Source organism: Diadema antillarum, unplaced genomic scaffold (genome assembly GCF_040938485.1).
Source record: "Diadema antillarum isolate AM-2024a unplaced genomic scaffold, OU_Dant_1.0 seq00000665_RagTag, whole genome shotgun sequence".
NCBI lineage: Eukaryota > Metazoa > Echinodermata > Echinoidea > Diadematoida > Diadematidae > Diadema > Diadema antillarum.
In genome coordinates, this window is record NW_027271576.1 from 444885 (window position 1) to 466639 (window position 21755).

Genomic DNA, 21755 nt, shown 5'->3' on the forward strand with positions numbered 1-21755 from the left:
AACTTTGACTTGTCAGGAGTCATTTATCAAATTAGGTCAGATGCTTTTGTTTCATTTTGCAGCCATTTTAGACTTCATTAGTAAATGACACCACGAGCATCAAACATTTCCTTTCTCTGCTCTGGATGAGAATTCTTTTCTCTGTATAGGAATTATTTTCTCTGCAGTACATGACTCCAAGGACTTGTGCAATATTCCAAGAATTTTGACCTAAAAGGAGGGCAAACAGTACAAAAGTTGTAGCAGTGCATCACCAGTCACATGAAACATGACTGCTGTTTGACGATCTCAATCGCTCAGTGTGATTCCATTTCTTTTACAGTGAGTGAAAACTACCAAACAGTCCTTGAAAAGTTGTCATAAGGGCTTTTTACACTTGTGTTTCTTAACCCCGGACTTTCTCTGACCCAGGACTATCGTTAGTCCCGTAACAATTTTTTCAGCTTTTTACACTCGCCAATTAGTCCCGTACTATCTCTTGTCCGGGGCTAAGGAGAAAACTGACCTTTTTACACTCGTATTTCTTAGCCCCGGACTTTCCAAACCACATGAATATTCATAATTATGCTGTGTACTGTACACGTACATGCACGCACCGGCAGCGCTTGATTACCTCGTTTCTGATTGGTCAGTGAGGGTCGGACTTCGTCTCTGTCGCTTAGCCCAGGATTATTTTTTCGTTCTGTTTACACTCACTTGCTCGGCACCGCAATTGCGGTGCTAACCCCTGCTATTTTGCAGGGCCAGATAGTACCGTACTATCGGTGGGGCTAGCCCACTTTGGCAAAAACGAGTGTAAACAGACAGAAAGTGGGCTAAGGATAGTCCCGTACCAACGGTGGGGCTAAGGCCCCCCCTTAGCCCCACCGTTGGTCCGGGGCTAAGCAAAAATTTACAAGTGTAAAAAGCCCTATATTTCCCTGCTGCCTTGAAAGTCCTCTACACTGTGCGTGAATTATGCAATGGCTCTTGCGATGATTGGTTTATTTGCGAAAATAGTGCTGTTATTAATTATGAAAGCACAGAATGATTTCGATGTGGCATTCAGAATTTATGAAGGAGAGTCAAACATAGGCTAGAAGGACATAATTCAATGTTGTGCACAATATTGTACACACTCTGGGAACAAAAATAAAAACAGCGGCAAAGTGGGGGGGGGGGGAATAGGAAATATCATTAATGTTGTGTTCTCCCAACACACCTTAAAACAGACTCTGCCTCTGCTGCCACTGTGGGGGAGAGAATTCTTGTATCTGAAGTCTTGTCAAAGTGAAAACTTAGTTCTCATATGCCTGCAGAACTGTCAATTTTTGCTCTAAAATGTGTACATGTATGCATAGCAAATGTGTGAAATGATACTGTACTGTAAACACAATTTCAGTAGGGGTAACAACAAAAATGTGACATATTAGCCAAAAAAAATAGAGAAAATTTTCCAAAAGTACTACAATCTCAGCGAATACCTGATCAGTAATACTGTAAAAGTGGTTTCATTCGCAGTGGTTTTATTTTCGCGCTTTTCGCGCTTTGAGGTTGAACCGCGAATTTAACATCACGCTAAAATGTTTTGAACTCGTCGCTTGTTACAACGCTATCATTACCGACCGCGAATTTAAACACACGCGAAAAAGTCAGCACCGATGGAAACCGCGAAAGTTTCTGTATGCGAAAGAAACCACTTTTACAGAAGACAAATCGCACTACAGCAGTACAGTCAACCTCACCTATTAAAGTTGACTGATTTGGACTGAAGAAATAGCTTCGACTTCGAGAAAATTTGACTTATGAGGGGTTAAAATCAATGAAATATAAAGAGAAGAGGGCTTGAACAGACCTTTGACCCAGGCGATTGTTCAACTTATGCATGGTCAACTTTAGCAAGGTTGACTGTATCTACAAATCTTCCGCACCAGAGTAAGTCACATATATGCAGCTTGTTGGAAAACGTTTTTTTGTTCGGGCACAGTCAATGTGCCTACCTGCATGTACCCTGCTGAATTGGGAGACCACTTCAGGAATAAAAGTCATGTACTATGATCAAAATGGTTTTGTACCTTTGATCTCAAAACACTAAAAAGAAATACTGTAAAACATGATATATTCGAGGCATGAAATTTTCGCAAATTGGAGCTGACAGCCTTTTTCGCGGCATGAAATTTTCGTGAATTGCCACTGGCGTTCAATGCATGTAGTGTAGACAAAGACTTTCGCGTGCATTTTAATTTCGCGAATTTTGGCGCTCGCGAAATTCGCGAAATTAAAATGCACGCGAAAATTTGTCGTTTTACAGTAATGCTAATAAAAAACTCAATATCCTGGCAAATACTGCAAGCAAACTCTTTCATGATGTAAGATGAATTTTGAGCCCTTCTGAGAACTATATTTTGGCTTTTAAAGAGTGCTGTGGTCAAAGGTATGTTGAATTGTGTTTGAATGAATTAGTACTGTGTAATGAGGAGTGTTCGCATGCATTTTAATTTAGCGAATTTTGCAAGAGCCAAGATTTGCGAAATTAAAATGCATGTGAAAGTTCTTACATACACAATATGCATTGAATGCCAGTGGCAGTTCACGAAAATGTTGTGCCGTGAATATATCGTGTTTTACAGTACACATACTTTCAAGCTGAGTTGGTGTTCACAAGTGAATTTTAAAAAAATCAAAATAAACTATATAATTTGGGGTTAGTGGAGATTTCCTCAAAGTTTGACCAGGAATATAAAAAGAAATTTATATAATGGAAATTTCACATATTTTCACAAAACAGTTATACACTTCTATTCCATGCAAATTAAGAAAGACCTAGCTGCCATTGCCACACAGGTTTGCCATATATCTACTGGCAAAGTTTTTCTAAATTTCCTTCTTTGGCTCATGAAATCAAAAAGCAAATTCTTAATACTAGCTTTCCACAAAAGTTGAGTTGTGTTGCAGTAACCTGCCATTGTGGGATTCACACTAGTGCAATTAGCGGGATACATATCTTAAGATTTGAATCACGATCCAAATCTGAAGATTTTTACTAGTGTGAACATAAAAATCGCATTGGATAGCACAATCAGCATCACGATCCAAATCCCCCCAAAATTAAAAGTGCAGCAGCATCATACATCATTACACACACTATACCAGTGATCTCAATGTCACACACTGACAGCAGCACTACACTATGCTTTACCAATCCACGGAGGAAGTAAGATTTTAAATAATTGTAGGATGAGTTTGTGGGTTAACGATACTGTTTACCAAATGGAGTGCAGTGATTTCAAAAATGTTAGAGATTCATTTGTATCACATTTGATGCACATGTGTAGGTCAGTTTCATCACAAAACATCCTACCATATAAAATTTTGTGATAAAGCCTAAAGTATAAGGAGATATCACTATTTTCCACACTAAACCATAACTGTCAGCGGTTTAGTCTAGAAACATTTTTATCATAACTATTGTTCACATTTTGTATATTAAACAATTGTTAACATTGATTATTCTGTTTCAGATTTTTTTTTTACATTAATTTTGTTGTTTCTATTCCTAACTCACATTTTAGAACTAATTTGAAGCACTAAAGCTGGGTTTGTGTTTCATCTACAAATGGTAAATGATACCTTTAAAATTCTAAATCTCATTCTAAATTACTGTTCAAAATTGTATATGTTTTGAAAAAAGTGTGGAAAAGAATTATTGTCATTGTAAATGTCATAATTACAGAAAAAAAAAATGTCATGACATTATTGAATTAAAGGGATGGTACAGTATTGGTGGAGATGAGAATTGGGCTTTTAACTTTTTGCGAGATACCAAAAGAACACTTATGATATAGTACAGAACATACCATTTTAGGAGGAATTCAAAGTTTATTTGATAAAAATCAGGTTTGGAATGACTGAAACATCCAAAAACAAAGTAAAACAAAGCGATCGTAATAAAATGTGGGTCCCACACTTTATTAGAATCACTCTTTTTTTGGATATCTCGGCCATTTCAAAACCAATTTTCATCAAATAAACATTGAATTCCTCATAGAATTACATGCTCTTTCCTATTTCATAAGAGGTTTCTCATTATCTCACCAAAAAAATGTTAGAAACCTGAAATTAGGTCTCAACCAAAACTATACGATCCCTTTAACATCGGAATCATTATTGCCGACTAAATAAAATTTGGCTGCCATGATGGTCGTACAAGTACATGTAACTGTACATCATGCGAATGCAAGATGATGCCACATAACGCTGTAAAACCCAAGATATAGAATTACCCCAGCTTATTGCATGGTGCATCATTTATCAAAAATTTAAGATCCAGTTGGAGCCTGTAGGATGTTCCAAGTATTTCAAAATATGACTTTGATGCACAGGCTTGTGCGTAGAGATGTTTATGTGGGGGCACTGTGGCATACCAGATGACACTCCTGACTCCTGATCAGAAGACCCGAGTTCGAATCCCGCCTAGTGCTTATGTCCTTGGACAAGATGTTTTACCCACCATGTCCCTCTTGACCCAGGTGTATAAATGGGTACCTGGCAACATTAGGGTAATATTGGTAGAGCAGGTAACACTGGTAGAGCAGTGGCAACACTGAAGAAGCTACCCTGGGTAAAGAAGACCTTATTGTCATTATTTCCAATAGTTTTCATGACTGCAGACTATCAGTGAGCCTTTGCATTATGGATCTTGTGAGGATAATTCCCTGGTTTTCCTTTGATGATTTTAATACTGAGTTGATGATGTCATAATCTGTTGATGAAGAAAGAAAGAGGGCATAATGCCCAGGCAGAAGCCAAATGTGTACTTTTGTGCACAAAAATAAATTATGATTGCAAAGGTTTTATTAAACACAGAAGAAAAGCATTATGCAATGTTGTCAAAGGATAAAACCATGACAAAAATAACCTTTTGTTGATCCAATACTGCTTGAAAGTTATTGGTGAAGTAGCCAAATAGTCTGATTCAATTATTTCTGATGGAATAGTGTAGTAGAAAAAGTAAAATGGGTATGTGAGTGTACCTCTATTTACTAAATTATATTGATTTAACCGTCAGAAGATCAGAATGTAATGACTGCAATACACGCCATGATATAGCAATCAATAAATATGGCATGGATTACTAGAAAATTCAATGTATTGAAGAGTTTCACTTTTTTTATATCATTTTTTTACTTGTGTCACCCCTTTTTGGCGGTCATGAATATTTCTGGTTCTCGATGCATCGTGAACCGGAGGATTATACATTGCATTAGGATGATTACCTTCTCCTATCCCAGTGCACGATCATAAACTATGCATCACTTTATTTTCATGAATTAGCAATACTACTCGGACAAACTCTCGCAACGAATTCAGTGTTTTTTGGGTGATTTTCTGTTCTATGAAGTGCCTATGAGGGCATTGACGCTGGGACTGTATGTGTTGTAAACATCATCAAACTTCTTTCTGCAAAGTGCTTCTGTGGACATTACCAAAATTGCAATCCTGTCTTGAATATCGGTCAATCACATTTAGAGAGGAAGGTGTTGTGCAAATTGAGAACAAGGCAGCTAGTGTGGTATTACATCTAACATGAATGCTACTGGAGCCTGGTTTGACTTCATTCTCATTCTGCAAGTGGTAGAAACTTATTCACCTACAACAGTTGATTATTTTGAATTGTGCTACAACCGTTATAGATAAACTCCTGATAAAATTCCGAGCTAACTACCGGCAGAGAAGTAGTGAATAAGGCCCACAATTTGGCATTATGATTTCAGTAAACCCTTTGGCCCGAATTCACGAAGGTGGTACAAGTGAAACCATGTTTTAAACCGTGGACAAAAACCATGGAGCGCCAAGTGTCGCATGGAATGTTTCGTTACGAAATTAGTCATGTCGTCGATGAAATGATTATTTTGTAACAAAATGACAACATTTTGTAACTAAATGAACATTTCGTCCAGGAAATGATAATTTCGTTAACGAAACGGTCATCTTGTCGACGAAATGGCAAATTTCATAACTAAATATTCCGTGCGACACTTGGAACTCCATGGTCTTGTCCATGGTTTAGACCATGGTTTCATTTGTACCACCTTCATGAATTCGGGCCTTTATGTGTCCAAGCATGTAGCTTAACTTGCCAGGTTTTTTCATCAGCGTTCAATAAGCCAACCAAGCATGACTGAGTCGTAGAATTAGCAAGCCCACTGAGATGTAGCAATGTGCCTCGGTCCAACAAGAAGGCCATGGTGACACAATAGGGATTTTGGGGAATTAGGTTTTAACCTTTACTCATTGGCAGTTAGTTTCCAAGGCATCTGAACCAATCAGCAAAGAAGGCTCGCTGGTGTGAATCTCACTCAGCAAACAAAGGACAGTAAGAGTTAAAGGGACATTCCAGACGATTTTCATAATTTCACATCATGTAGTACATAAATCAACAACTCTGTGTACAGATTTGTGGAATTTATTGTGGTTCTTTAGCAGAGAAACAATACTTTGAAAAACCCGCGTGGACATCAAAAATTGTCTCCGTACGCGATTTTTTAAAAAATAATTCCTGCAAGCGATCGTGTAAGAGCCTGCCAAAAGGTGCAACGTCATTGATGCCCTACTCTCAAGTTGGCAGCCGTGCCTCAGAAAACCAATTTAAGTGTTCAAAATGATCATATCTGATTTTTTCATAAAATGTGACAATATGTGGTTTTATTATTTCAAACAAAATATTTCAAGCTTATTTATATATACAATTAATATAAGAATAAATAGTAAACATGTATTTATAAAGAACTAGGGATGACGAGCAGAACACCGCTGAAAAGAGTTGTGCATCGATGACGTATGACTCTCCGCCAAGACTTGCTCATTTGCAGAGTCACACTTTTTTAACCGAAATGTACGAGCTTATTTGGTGATTTGAAAGTTTGTTTTTGATGAAAGTAGTTCATTGGAGGTACCAACAACAACATATTTTTTTAAATTTCGTGAGGACTGCGTCCCTTTAAACAAATTACACTGAACAAGGATGATGACATAGGAGGTTCACATATTTCAGAAATGTAGCAGTGTAATTCCATTACAATACCGCTTGCTTGCGAGTTCACCTGTGCATAATCTATGCATGCCTTCTTCTTTTGTTCTGTTTCCTTGAGCCCCAACTCATGCGTTCTTATGGTGACTCTGCCATGTCATCATCCTTGTTCATTGCAATTTGTTCTAAATTTTGAAAATATTCTTATTCTTCATCCAAATTATTACAAATTCTGAAAATCTGTCCTCAGTATAACTAATTTATAGTTGTTCAAATGAAAAAATCTGAAAATCGTCCGGAGGTCTCCTTTAAGGGGAAGATATTTGATATATATAATCTCCATACTGTATAATGATACATACATCTAGTTTCTATCATTGAAGACAGGTGATTCCATTTCTCCTTTGATATCAACTAGAGTAAATTAGACACTCAAAATGGTAGACGGTTCATCAAAATATAATCAGAAAAAAATAAAAAGTCTCACTTGCTTCACCAGAGCGGTTGTGGTTGCAACCGCATGCGTGTTAGAAGAGATGATGACATCCCCACTTTCATTTTATCCACTTTTATATAATGTAATTGCATGAACATCACTCTTTAAAAAGAACACATGAAATCTTAAAGTTCCATAACTCTGTCATAGCAGGTTCGATTTTGATGAAACCTCAGTCTGCTTTTCTGTCCATCCGATTTGAGTCTATTTAGTAAAGCAAACTTGAACCCGATGTTGAAAGTGTACTTAAGGATCGAGCAAGTTTCAAGCAGTCTATTCAAGGGCACCTGTTAGATTTCTTTAACCTGAAATATCTTCGCCACTTCCCACACCCCCCCCCCACATTTCAGATTGTGATTTGCTGGAATGTTGACCCTTTTCCTACCTGTGACATCAAATGCACATTGTCATGTTTCAGAGCATGGAATGAATCCTTTTCATTGCCCCTTCACCCAGCCAGACTTGTTTTTGTTCATTCATTCTTCACTTTTTAATTATCTTCCAATGTCTCTTTGTTTTTAGGTATGTTGAAGGTCATGTTGAATACTATATGAGGTTATGGTCAAACCTCACCCTCATCATGTCTGTAAACTGCTTGTTGAAATATACCATTCTTGCTCAAAAACGAAGTGTTGAATATTGGAACTGATACCAAATTTGCAGTAATGAAAGAGACAATTTCCCTACCCCAAGAATGCATTCGTTAAAAGCTCATTAGGAGATTGAATTAGATTTGTTTTTGAGAATTGCTTTTTGGTGTATTTACAAATGCATGCATATACTGTTAAGAAATGCAACAGGAAGAGATTGTTATTAAATTAATTTGCAATATTTGTTTCAAAGAGAAATACCACGATTTATCAACACATTCACATATCGTGATAACCAATTGTCACCTGACTCATGTCGCCCACTCATGAAGGTACATGCATTATTGTCTACATGTGTGATAGAAGAAAGAGCAAAACCAATTACTCTATGTTTATTGTTCACTTGTTAGGTTGCTAGGATATTTCAACTCCTCAAATACTACAAATCTACTCATACTTCTTTTTAATTGATAGGTACTTCTCATATCTTTTGTTTGTGTCATTTTTCTATGTTGATAATATCTATAATATGACCAATGCCTTTGTTGAGATTCCTGCCAAATGCCCTCCGAGTCACTCATAGTTTGCCATGCACGTTAGTCTGTTTTCTGATATTCTAATTTCTTCCCATTTGGTATCACTTCTTTCCATTAGTATCTCTTCTTTTCTTTTTGGTATCTCTTCTCTCGTTTGGTGTCTTTTCTCTTCTTTGTTTTCTCTTCTCTGTTGATTTCTCTTGTTTGTTATCTTTTTTCTCCTTTTGTATCTCTTCTCTCCTTTGGTATCTCTTCTCTCCTTTGGTATCTCTTCTCTCCTTTGCTCTCCTCTACTGTGGTATATCTTCTCTTGTTTGTTATCTCTTCTCTCCTTTGGTATCTCTTCTCTCCTTTGGTATCTCTTCTCTCCTTTGGTACCTCTCCTCTCCTGTGGTATATCTTCTCTTGTTTGTTATCTCTTCTCTCCTTTGGTATCTCTTCTCTACTTTGGTATCTCTTCTCTCCTTTGGTACCTCTCCTCTCCTGTGGTATATCTTCTCTTGTTTGTTTTCTCTTCTCTCCTTTGGTACCTCTTCTCTACTTTGGTATCTCTTCTCTCCTTTGGTACCTCTCCTCGCCTGTGGTATATCTTCTCTTGTTTGTTATCTCTTCTCTCCTTTGGTACCTCTTCTCTACGTTGGTATCTCTTCTCTCCTTTGGTACCTCTCCTCGCCTGTGGTATATCTTCTCTTGTTTGTTATCTCTTCTCTCCTTTATCATCTCTTTTCTCCTTTGTTATTTCTTCTCTCCTTTGTTATCTCTTCTCCGCTTTATCATCTCTTCTCTCCCTTATTATCTCTTCTCTCATTTGTTATATCTTCTCTTGTTTGTTATCTCTTCTCTCCTTTGGTATCTTTTCATTCCTTTGGTATCTCTTCTCTCCTTTGGTACCTCTCCTCTCATGTGGTATATCTTCTCTTGTTTGTTATCTCTTCTCTCCTTTATCATCTCTTCTATCCTTTGTTATCTCTTCTCTCCTTAAGTATCTTTTCTCTCCTTTGGTATCTCTACCTCTCTTCTCCTGTGGTATATCTTCTCTTGTTTGTTATCTCTTCTCTCCTTTGTTATCTCTTCTCTCCTTTATTATCTCTTCTCTCATTTGTTATCTCTTCTCTCCTTTCATATTTCATCTCTTCTTTGATATCTTTTTTGTCATTTGGTATCTCTTCTGTCCTTTGGTATCAATTCTCTCATTTGGTATCAACCCTCTCATTTGGTATCTCTTCTCTCTTTTTACATGTGTTCTCTCATGTTGTATCTCATCTCTCCTTTTGTATCTCTTCTCCCAGGATACAACGATGATGACTACCTGGATGATGAGGATTCTGACTGAGGTCAGGACAAAGGTGACAGGGGAAACAAGCCTTAAACTTTCGTGTGATGTAAATATTTATTTTTTGTACAAAAACAAACGAAAAAATGACCAACACAAACAGCAAAATATCAATAGATACAATGGACAGAAAGAATCAACTTTTGTATGTCACTGGTGACTCACAAATATATATATTATATGATGTTATATAGTTATATATTTCATATTTCTTAGTAGATGGGAGATAAAGTTAAAATTCTATATGGGTACATTGTGTCTTTGTTTTCTTCTTCTTCTGTTTTTTGGTGCATGTGTACTACTCTCTTATGTGCCTAAAAAATTATGTACATGTAAAAAAGAGCAAAAATTGGCAGATGCTCTCTGGATTTGCATTGAGTGTTCTTTGTCTTGGTGGCCTTTAACTGTTTTGTTGAAAGAAACAAAATGCGGAAGAAATACAAATCTGCAAATTTAAGACTGTAAGTGTGGAATGTACGTGTAGTTCAACAACAAATCTCTGCAGCCGGGATGCTGTATATATTGTCTGTTAATTCACTACATGTATTTGAGCAGAATGTACCAGAAAGGTGTACTGTATCACAGCAAAACGTGTGATTATTTGATGATAGTGTAAAGGAACTGTATGTATTGCAATCATGTGTTTTGAAAACTAACACAATTTCTGCATGTTAAAAAAACTTCTTCTTATAACATGATTATCATACTTTCCAAATTGCACACAAAAATACAAATAATCCATTCAAGATTTCAATGTCATTATGTAATATCTGTACAATAAATTTCCTCTTGTTCATAATAATACAGATTGAGCATACAATCTAATTCATGGAGAGTAAAAGCTAATGAAAAGAAAGAACAATCTTAGTACATGTATCTCTCCACAAAACAAACAAATAGAATTCCATTCATTTTTATAGCTTTTTTTCCCCTATTTGACTACTTGTCAGACCACTGACAGTCAGTATTGGTGGCATAGAATCAGTAGCTACACAAAATAGGTTTTCTATGTACAACAATGTCTTCATTTGACAGTGATTCCATGGACTGACATTCAGTGTGTGTGTCTGCCTATTGAACCAACTTTCCTGTACTACACAAGTTATCAAGCTGGTTGTAATATGGCCAGTACGAATTCTCATAGTAAGCAACGCAACTACACAACGACTTCTTTATCAGCATGTAGTATATACAAATTACACATACAAACAGACACTTTTTTTTTTCTTTATTTAGACATGTTCTGTCTGCAGGACAACTCATATGAGGCCAGAAAATAGCATTGTAAATTTAGTCTGTGAAAATGAAAAATGAAAATGCAGCTTGGGAGTTAAAAGTTAGAAACCATCATATGCAATCAGTATATAGGTAGATTGTTGAACTCTGAACTCTTATATAAACACCATCATTGCTAAGATGGGCAAGACTCACTAACCTGTTTTGTCAGGAATAACCTTTATTTTAGATATGATTATCATCATATAAGTAAACCAGTCTATGACACGTACATCCGTCTTGAGAGAAGCGTATTCATTACATGGTGATGACTTTGAATTAAACCCTTGCAGGGAAAAAAATTTTTTGTCTTCCGAGTTCCTCGTAAGGCATTCAAACAATTCTGTGGAATACTTGATGAAAATGAATCTGATATACACCATATGCACTAAATGTATTTGTAGTTGTACTGTGCTTTCAAGATGAAATGTGATTCTAATATGTCCATATTTTGAACATTTTGGGAAGGAATATATAGGTATGTCTTTCGTTGCTATGATAAACAGGCAGACGGTTATATGATATAGACAGAGGATATTTGAATAGAGTATTTAGTGGAGTAGTCCAGTTTCCGTTTCTAGCCTGATGCAGTTGACAGCCACCGCACATTTTATGGATAGCATTATAGATATGGCATCATTTTAATATATGTATACTGTAAATTTTACACGAAAAATGTATCTTAAACCATCGGTCTTGACTGTTAACATTTAGCTCACTGGTTGGTTGTAGAGAGAGGTATGGATAATGACAACTCAAGAAATTTTCATCTTTATATGTGGGACTTTCACATTTAAATGATGTGGTATTTTACAGACTTTCAGATTGCAGCTCTTTTGACAAAGTAAATTTGCTGGTGGTCTTTAAAAAAGAGAGAGAAACAAAGAAATGTGTGACGTAGATAACAGGACGAAAATCAGATCAAGTTTAAACTTCAATGATTATCATTTCAGGGCACCAGCCACTAAGCTACAGGTGGAGTAAACATTGATGTTTTAGTTGCTGGGAGATTCCCTAATTATATTCTAAAATGGTTCTAGTTGCATCGAATCATGATATGAAGTTTTTCTACTCAATGCAGACTCTACAGCGATAGGAATCTTGCTGTCAATTGGTATGAAACATGGATTAAATCACGACTCTAGATCTGGGGATTAAAGTTGGCCATGCATGTTTGATTATGACGCGGATCAGTTTGCGCTCTCAGAGAGCAGATTGAAGTCGGTAATGATTTAGGGAGAGAAAAATGGAATCATGACTCTGATATTGTTCCCAGAGTCCTCGCTAAACTGTGATACAAGACAAAATAGCTAAAGATTTGTAATATCTAGCTAGCACAAGCACGTTTAGTCACAAGGAGTGCCTTTCTGTTACCACTTGTAGTCATCATAGAATTTCCAAGTTGACATCAGTGTAATATTTCTTTGTGAAGAATGATAATTGCCAATTGATTTTACTGAATCGTCATCTCATTTGTATACAGCTTTTTACTTTCTTCATTTACAAGTGTTCTGTTTGAGAATGAAATTAATTCTGAATTGAATTCAATGTAATGATAATACACATTATAGAAAAATTATGTTTGTGTTATATTTTGTTCAAATTCCTCAAAATTTTCCATCAAGATGTTATTTACGCTGATGTAGGGCAATTTGTCAATCAGTTGCAATGTTTTGTTCTTTTTGACAGTATAGGTTACCAAACCTACTTTGTAATAAATCATCATGATTATATTCCTTTTTCAGTGAAATTGCATTCCACAGTTTCGACAAATTTTCTTCGTGAACTCCCGCCAGTGTTTGTATACACGTATACACTGTCGTGACATAAAATGGTCACTTTGTATTTTCACGATAACACAATGACGGTTTCTGTGGTTGAGGCAATTTTGGGTTTGTTTGGGGATTTTATAGTAGGAATGAGAAAACTTGATGAACTTTGGACATCAAACATTTTGACAACGAGTCAGATTTGTCACGAAAATATACGTATTAGATAAAAAAGAATTATCATCGATTTTTTAATCTGTTTCTGGAGACATGGTGGTGCATCATCATTGCAGTTTTTGTTTTAAAAAACACACAGAAATGGATGTTTCTACAGTACCCGATGTGTGCTGTTTTACAGACTAGTGCATATATTACCATGTGTTCAAGTGCATATTGTCATTAAACACCATTGCATTCCTTGGAACAGTTCTTCCATTCGAATGTGTTTTTCTTTCGATTATTTTCATGTCTTCGAGCACCATTACAATCTGAGCCAGAATTCGCAATTTCGAGATCGGCAAACTGACGTGTGCTGACTTTCTGTTGGCTGCTACAAGAAGTTTTTTTTTTTTTTTTAAATTCAAGCATGAGTGCAATCCACAGGTTGATATCACCTGAAAACATCTTCGAATCCTTTCCATTAAGGATTAATGAGTGAACATCAATATTCCTAATCTTTAGCCTGAAGCCTGAATCTCTTTTACACAAAATTAAAGTTAACTGTGAGTTGTGGGTTTTATATTTTGGTTGGGTTTTTTTTCCCGACCCATGGATGTCATCGGCAGTCGATCGATATCAATCGTGAAGTCATTTGCTTTGATCGGTGGTGGTGGTTGATGGTGGTCTACAAGTTTCCTGGTTTTTCCTTATGATAAGACCAGCTTTTTAAGTCTGCAAATCTTATGCTTACATTTGTACGAAGGCTTTATCCGTACAATGGGATAGTCCTTATCAGATTCTGGCCTGTTGTATACAGCAAAACGAATGCATGAGATTGGATCTAAAGTACTGATTGCATGTAGTAACAACGATTGGAATGAGTCAACTCGCTACCGGGTCCCGGGAGGGGACACACCGAAAGCGTTGAAAGCATTACTAAACCAGCTCATATATCATCAACATCATCGGCGTCATCATCATCATCATCATCATCATCATCATCATCATCATCATCATCATCGCCATGATATCGCAATGATTCCCACATTCGCGTCATTTCTCGTTTGTAGGTGACATGTGGATCATCGCCGTGACTAATCAATTTTCTCCCTCGGGCTCGAGGGGAAGAATAGGCTGGTGACTTTTCACCGTGCCCTTTCTCAGTCGCCCCATTTACATTTACACATTTAGAGCAAAGTGGGGTGACTTATCGCGGCTTTCGTCGTGTCTGTCACAATCCGTTTTATGTTAGATGTAATGAATACGAAGAATGACATTTGGCTGGCAAAATGTTTTCTGTATGCATCCATTCATTCGCCTTGAATGTTCAATTTCAACTAAAAGATAAATGTTCACTTTCCCTTAGTGCAGCCTATTTCCATTGATATGAAATATTGTGCACACTCCACGTCCAATACCACCGCAATTAACATCGTTGGTCATTGATGCTCCTTTTTTTTTTTCTCCGTCGAGCTTCACTTAATTTCCAAGACAGCGTAATTACTCACGAACTATCGCGTGTTTTAATCAGGTTAATGTTTTTCCTTTGTTGCGATATATTGCTACAGTTATAGGCATTGGTCAGAGGAGGCAATCGTTGGTTATTGCTTTGAGCAAAGGTATTCGATGAATACGGAGGATCGGGGGGGGGGGGTTAAGGCTTATTTTTCACTTCCATTGCTATTTTCTGGAACGATGAAAATTAGTTAGTGAAGTGGCTTTGACAATTTGGGAGTAAGAATTAGCGCAATTTTGCCTACGTGACGAAGGCGATTGTTTTGTGCAGAGTCAATTAATAATGCCTTATTTTCTTCTGGGGATTTGTGTGTGTGTGTCTATCTGAAAGTAAGCAAGGTCATAGTTGTCACGACCACTATGCAATATTGATGACAAGTCGTACCCTCTGCACTTTCGAGCGTCTCTTACTCCGTGCTGAGGAGAAGAGTTATCATTGAAGCATTTACGCCGGGAGTTTCTTAATTTTGAAAAGAGGAGTCGGTGGGGTGACTGGACCCACCTCTCACCGAGCTTTTCGGCACGTTCCTATTGTCAATGTGAGATGGTGTGCTCGCACTATTCATTGCGTATTGGAGGGTTAATTATGAATGGGAGTGATTCCTGTGCGTGTGAAATGGCGAGTTCTGGCAAAGCAACGTAGCCTTATTCTGTTAAGAACGCCAGAAAAAAAAAAAGAGGAGAAGATCAAACGAAAAGTGGTTACCTAGGCAGCAGAACGCAGCAATTAGCCATGTCGCGATGGTTGATGCTGATAAAGTAGAGTTGCGACTCTTCGCTTGCGATTAACCCAGTTTCTTTTTTTTTTAATATCATAATACTGACTTCCAAGCGCGTTTTCTGACTTTCTTTTTCTTTAAATGATGAAGATAGGGACTTCACTTAGAGAGATTGAACCTTGTTTCTGCAGTGTACTCTATTCTGTGTCATTGTGTTATGTATCAATAAATTATGGCATCACTCTCGCGTTACTTTACCTCGAAGATACTTTTATTCTGATCTATAGTTTACTCTGATATCTGATCGTGTCTTTGTCCACTCCTTTGCACATTTCCGGCCTGTGTATAGACACTGTACAGAATTTACTCTGGCAAAACTTGAATGATATATGGTGTTTCATAGTCAAAGCTTTTACTTTTAAAATTATAATTGAGTGACTAAAATGCGTGTACACTATACTGGACGTTTGAAGCGGCATTGATACTTCATTATATTTTTATGAGGCCATACGTGAGAAAATGGACGTTTTCAGTGCGTATACGTCTAGAAAGTACGAGTACATCTCCATCCTTACAAAAATATTTTCTACGAATAGAAATCATATATCATATATCAAGGTAAGGTAGCAGAGTAGATAATTATAGTGACAAATATTGTATTTATAGCTTTTTCATTCATAGCTATTTCATAGCGTGTTGTTTCGTCGTTGATTATCCCGACGAGCAAATCATTCGACTAATTCATTCAAAAAATACAAGATATCGTATGTATAGAATGCAGAAGAACTAGTTGCTGCGTTATGTACGTATGGCACGATATCCACAAATGGATAAAAGAGTGGTAAAAAAGAGACAATGTTTCAGTGATATCAAAAGATTCACCAGTGTGGACAGTAGAGGGCGTATACAGCAGATGATCCTTGCCGTAATTATACTACTCGATACAATATACAGGACTACAGGACAAAAGCTGTTCGAAAGTATAATTTTGGTGCACTGAAAGTTGCTTTTCAAATCTACCAAGTAAATGGTGTGGAACGCCTCACCGTATCAGCAAATTGGGACAATGACATTTTTGTTAACCAGGGAGGTATGAATAATGTTATTGACGATTGACAATCGCGTAATTACACTTCCCATTTCGACAGTCCTGAATTATAATATTCCGCTTATGTAGGAAAAAAAAATCATGAATTCTTTATGATTCTCTGCGCTCGTTGCACGCATAGATAACTGCATTCACCGTATCAGCAGTACTCGATTTTAGCGTATGGTGGAAAAACAATGAATGTACCTGAATTGACGTGGGAAAATGCTCCGGCACACCTCAAATGACACATGATACATTAGATGAGCATACACATGGTACATTAGATGGGTATAAGTCTGTCGGATTCTCGTAATTACGACCGTTCGATAAATTGCCTGAAAATAATGATTTGCTTATTCCTGTGTAAATGATCCTTCAATTGCGTATGACTAACACATTTATTCATGCGTTTGTCACTACGTTCAGGTTGGAGGCTGTTAAAACCGAAGGGAAAATAGATTTTATGAGCTTCCGAGAGTATTTTACCTTATAAAAGGGATGGTAATGAATAAAGATTTGCTATGCAAAGGGGGGGGGGGGGGAGATCATACACAGTCATGTCGGTTCGATAGTTAGATGTAGCAGATCCCTGGAGGCATTACATATTATTGCATAATGAATCAATGAAATAAGAACGTAATTCTACACATTTTGCCTGTCTATTAGTTCAGCAACACTCTGGACTGAGAAAGTGTTAATAGAGAGAAGTATTGTATACATATCTTTATACCAAATATCTTATGTAAACATGTCTTTATAATCAATGTGGCAACCTTTGACCCCTTTCTTCCGAGACAGACACCAGCTACACACTCGATTACGCAATAAAAAAAAATATCAACGAAAATAATTGGCATATTCTGAGGTTATTTTCTCCGGCAAAGGATATCATTCCAAATTGGCTTTCTCTTATCATCGCCTAAACTATATTCATTCACTGATGTCCCTCTTATACAAAACAAGGGAAAGTTCCATTACAGTGACAAAGCATTGTTATTCAGAATATATTTATTATTATCATCAATAAGCTAGTTCCATATACCTCTCCGTTCTCAGCCAACAACAAAATTACAACAACAAAATTGCACATCTCACCCAGAAAGCGGTGTAATCATGATGACATACGTAATTCTATAATTCTATCAATATGACCAACTGCAGTTATCGTCACTATCCTAATGTTCCATGGTTTGTGCACGCAGCAGATACACGACTGGATATGACTGCGTAAAACTTCAAGGAGAACAGATGAGACTAACCAAGTACAGTCACTTTTGCGTTTGATTCAAAGCGATAAATGAGACTTGTAGCGCCAGTGGAGAGTTAAGTACGAAGGACGGTGAACCGCACCCGGCGGTGTGGGGACGATGCTGATGTTAGTCCCGTTGCTCTGCAGGACTCGTCTTTGCCTTTTCTCCCGTCACCTCGCCAAATATTTCACTCGATTCGCGTTCTGGAACAAGGAAAGGAAAAACAAACCCAGAAAATAAAACATTTTAATTCAAATTGTATGTTTTCATCTCCTAATCTCAAAACACCAAGGTAATCGGCCTTGGTGTTAACTATAAGACCTGTACTTAAACAAGCCTGCTTTTATGCAAGCTTTATTATATTTCTTTATATTCCTTCGGTACTCCAACATAGATTTTGTCCAATTAATTTCATGCTCAGTATGAGTAGTCCGATGACTTATATTTGCTTGTTGTTACGCTTTCATTGAGAAATAAGAAAAATGAACGAAAATGAAGTAAACATTTATCGAGAGTTATTAATTTCCTCGTTCCAACAATATTTGTCAATTATATACTCCAATTCCAGGTCACAATGCGAGCAGAGATGAATAAACCCTAAGCATACATGAATTCAGAATGAACCGATAGAAAAAAAAAATGAGAGTGGTGTAGCGCACCATGCCAGTTCCAACAAATATATGAATAATCATAAAACACACTTTGATCGGACGGAGTGAGCAGATATTGACGGGAAAAAAGGATAACGGATTATCAGAACGTCTTTCACCACATTTTTATTATTTTTAGTCATTTGTGAATACAATTATGGACCTACAACTAGGTCCATGATACAATTGAGGTTTGATGACTTTGTCATACACAGCACAATAAATACACAACGCACTATAAGCAATTTTAAGTATATTTCTGGTAGAATAATGCTACTCCTCCCTTTACTTGTGTATCAGTCTTATTCTTCCTTTACTCTCATTATCAAACGATTTATCCATCTACTTACTCTTGAATCTATCTTTCTTCGTTTTCTCATTCCTCTGTTGTCTGTTATTCCCGATTACAGCCAATTACGGAGGTATTCTACATTAGCAGCGATTAACAAGCGCGCGCACATACACACACACACACACACACACACTCACACACACACACACACACACACATACATATATATATATATATATATATAAACATATAGGTAATTATATACACACCAAGATATAAATATAGACACGTAGGTCCTACTAACATCATGTTTGCAATTGACTTCTCAATGTGCATGCATCAACACCATTATTTTCGTATTGCATGCAGCCTTTTCTTAGAGATATACATTGATTTGTGTATAGTTACGTTGAATAAACATAATATTCCTACTTTGATGAGCACATATCTTTCGCATATTTTTCTCGTAATGTCATTCTTGTCCTGTTTACGGCAACGTATAATTGAGAATGCTCTGACCAAAGCAAGAATATCGCGTAAAAATTCACTCTCGCACGTACACACACACGCACACATACAAAAATGACCTTTACTTATAGGCCTACTTTTATATCTCTACGCAAGCAATGATTATTGCGAAAATGAAGAGATATCTCCCCGAGGGTTATACTTATATATATGAAATATGATAGACCAAGAAGAGAATAATGAATTTCTGGATGCGCTACACTGCAAAAAATGCGGTGTTAAAAGTGTAACACCAACCGGGTGTCAAACTGTGGGTGTTAAATTTGGTGTTAAATTGACACAATTTGACACCCTTCGGTGTTAATTTAACACCAACATTCTCTCATTCATTGGGTGTTAGATTCTCGGTGTTAAAATGACACCCAAGTGGTGTTATAGTTTTGTCATGAAAAGGGGGTTTTCACTAATAACACCGTATCGGTGTTAGTTGTCCACCAGAGAAAGTCACGTGTTCGCAGTCCGATGATCTCATTGGTTACACATGCCAATGCCTGAAATTTGTTGCTGTGGCGCGGAGTCGTCAACGTCTGTCATCGCGATAGTCAGGTTTTCGATGTCGTCTGGGGCTAAAAATGACATTGAATCTATGATGGTGACTTTGCTAAGTCTGTCAGCGGGGATAAGTATCTTTTAAGGTAATTATTTCCTGTACCAGTTATTTTCTATCATAAACGATGTGCATGATTTTCACGGATTTCATCGCATATTACAGACAACTTTGTCTTTGCACGCACGTAATACTATAGTATACTATGTAGCGCAGCATACTAAGTACATGTAGCCTATAGTGTTTGCCATACATGATAGGCCATAACACCAACGCGCTGCAGGGGTGCATTGAGTCCGAATTTCGCTGAGGGTTCCTTTGTCCAATAATTGCATTTTAAAAATATCATCAAATTTTGAATATAAAAGGTTCCGTGGCATTTTGTATTGTTATTGATGTAGTTTTCTTACCTCTGAGGCTCTGGTGCGGATCTTTGTTAGCGCGCAAATCATTACCCGCTACTGACGTGCACGAAGACGAAGTTCGAACAATGTTTGTGTGTACATGTTCGTAGGTTTGTACATGTTCGTAGGTATACTGGTGGTAGGCCCCTAGGCCTACTTTATTTTTTGTAGGGCCTACTGTAACTGTTCTAGGTCCAAACTGTTAGGTTTGAATTAGTACTAGGTACTAGTAGCAAACATCGCTCTAAAAAGAGCGTAAATACCCGATTAAAGGGGCTGGGTGGGGGGTTCTCCCGACCCGATTTTTGTTTATCACAACAGGTTACCGGTACGTGATGTTTTCAGTAGCTACAGTGTACACGTAGGAACGTAGGGGCCTATATAGATTATAGGACGCTAGTGTTTACGCGTGGATCTTACGTTAGAATCTACTAACTAGTTTCTAATATGAGTACTACTATTTATGAGTTTGCTAACCGCTTACAAATTTACATTATATAAGAATACTTATATGCTCTTATAAAGTTGATGACGTCACATGCATGTAAAACCGGTATTTCCACCGAGTCCATGTTAAGACTCTAGACTCTAGATCTAATCGTAAGGTGCGAGTTCAAGGGTAGCGAGAAACAGAATCACAGCCCATATTAATAATAATAATAATAATACTAATTGGCAGTTGTTCTCTGTCTGAGAACTGATCCTAAATTTCACAAATGAGTCAAAATGGAATACATGTACTGTATCATCGCTTTTTTCATGATTCAGGTGAGGGAATATACGTCTACTTTGATGGTAGTATTTGTTGAAATAATCTCTTGAAAAAAAAAATCCCTTCTGGAATATGCCTCTTCCCCATACTTATGTTATTGCCACACTTAATGATATTGGCAATAGTGCACTTGAGAATCTTGAAAATGACAGAATTGCAAAAAGACCTTTTATTATCTATCTAAAAAACCTTGAAAATGAGAGTAGATCAATTGCAAAATGGCATTTGATTTTTCCATTTCTCCTCAAATAATATTTGCATAAATGTACACTGCATAAAGATGATGAATACCTGGAAGCAGGATATTATTGCCCCCCCCCCCCCCCCCCCCCGTGGCTAATTAAAACGAACTTGAAATTATGAGCATATCTCAAGTAGGTATATATAATAGAATCACCGACTGAATTAATCTGAAGCCACCTGAACAAAACCCTTTGTTTTCTGCAGTTCTGATCAAATCTTTCATGCACACAAGATAAATCTGTTTCGTACACTTGTATACAGTAAATACACTAGTGCAGTTATGTGGATGTTCAGTACTTTGAATCCTAAGCCAGTGCATCACACCTTGCGCACCAGTTTGACAGTTTGTGGACTTGTAGCCACTTGATAATTATGTATGTTCATGGTCCTTACACTTGCAGGTTGAACAGTACTTCTCACTCCTTCTCCCAGGCAACGATGCCAAGCTTTTTTGAGCAGTGGCCAGTTTTTGGTGGAAGGTCTTGTCAAGCTAGCAAGAGGAAAGCCTTCAGAAACCACAGTCAAGCTGTTGAGATTGCTGGGAGAACACATGCGGAAAACTGATGTGGATTCATGAG

The 21755-nt window shown here is 37.1% G+C and overlaps 1 protein-coding gene across 1 annotated transcript in view; it reads left to right on the forward strand.

Annotated features, from left to right (window-relative positions):
- Window positions 1-10766, forward strand: part of LOC139736846 (osteoclast-stimulating factor 1-like) — a 52682-nt gene extending 41916 nt beyond the window's left edge. The window contains exon 9 of the mRNA XM_071647508.1: window positions 9921-10766. Within this exon, the coding sequence (XP_071503609.1) occupies window positions 9921-9964 (44 nt within the window). The 3' untranslated portion in view covers window positions 9965-10766. The remainder of the gene's footprint in view (window positions 1-9920) is intronic.
- The last annotated feature ends 10989 nt before the right edge of the window (window positions 10767-21755 follow it).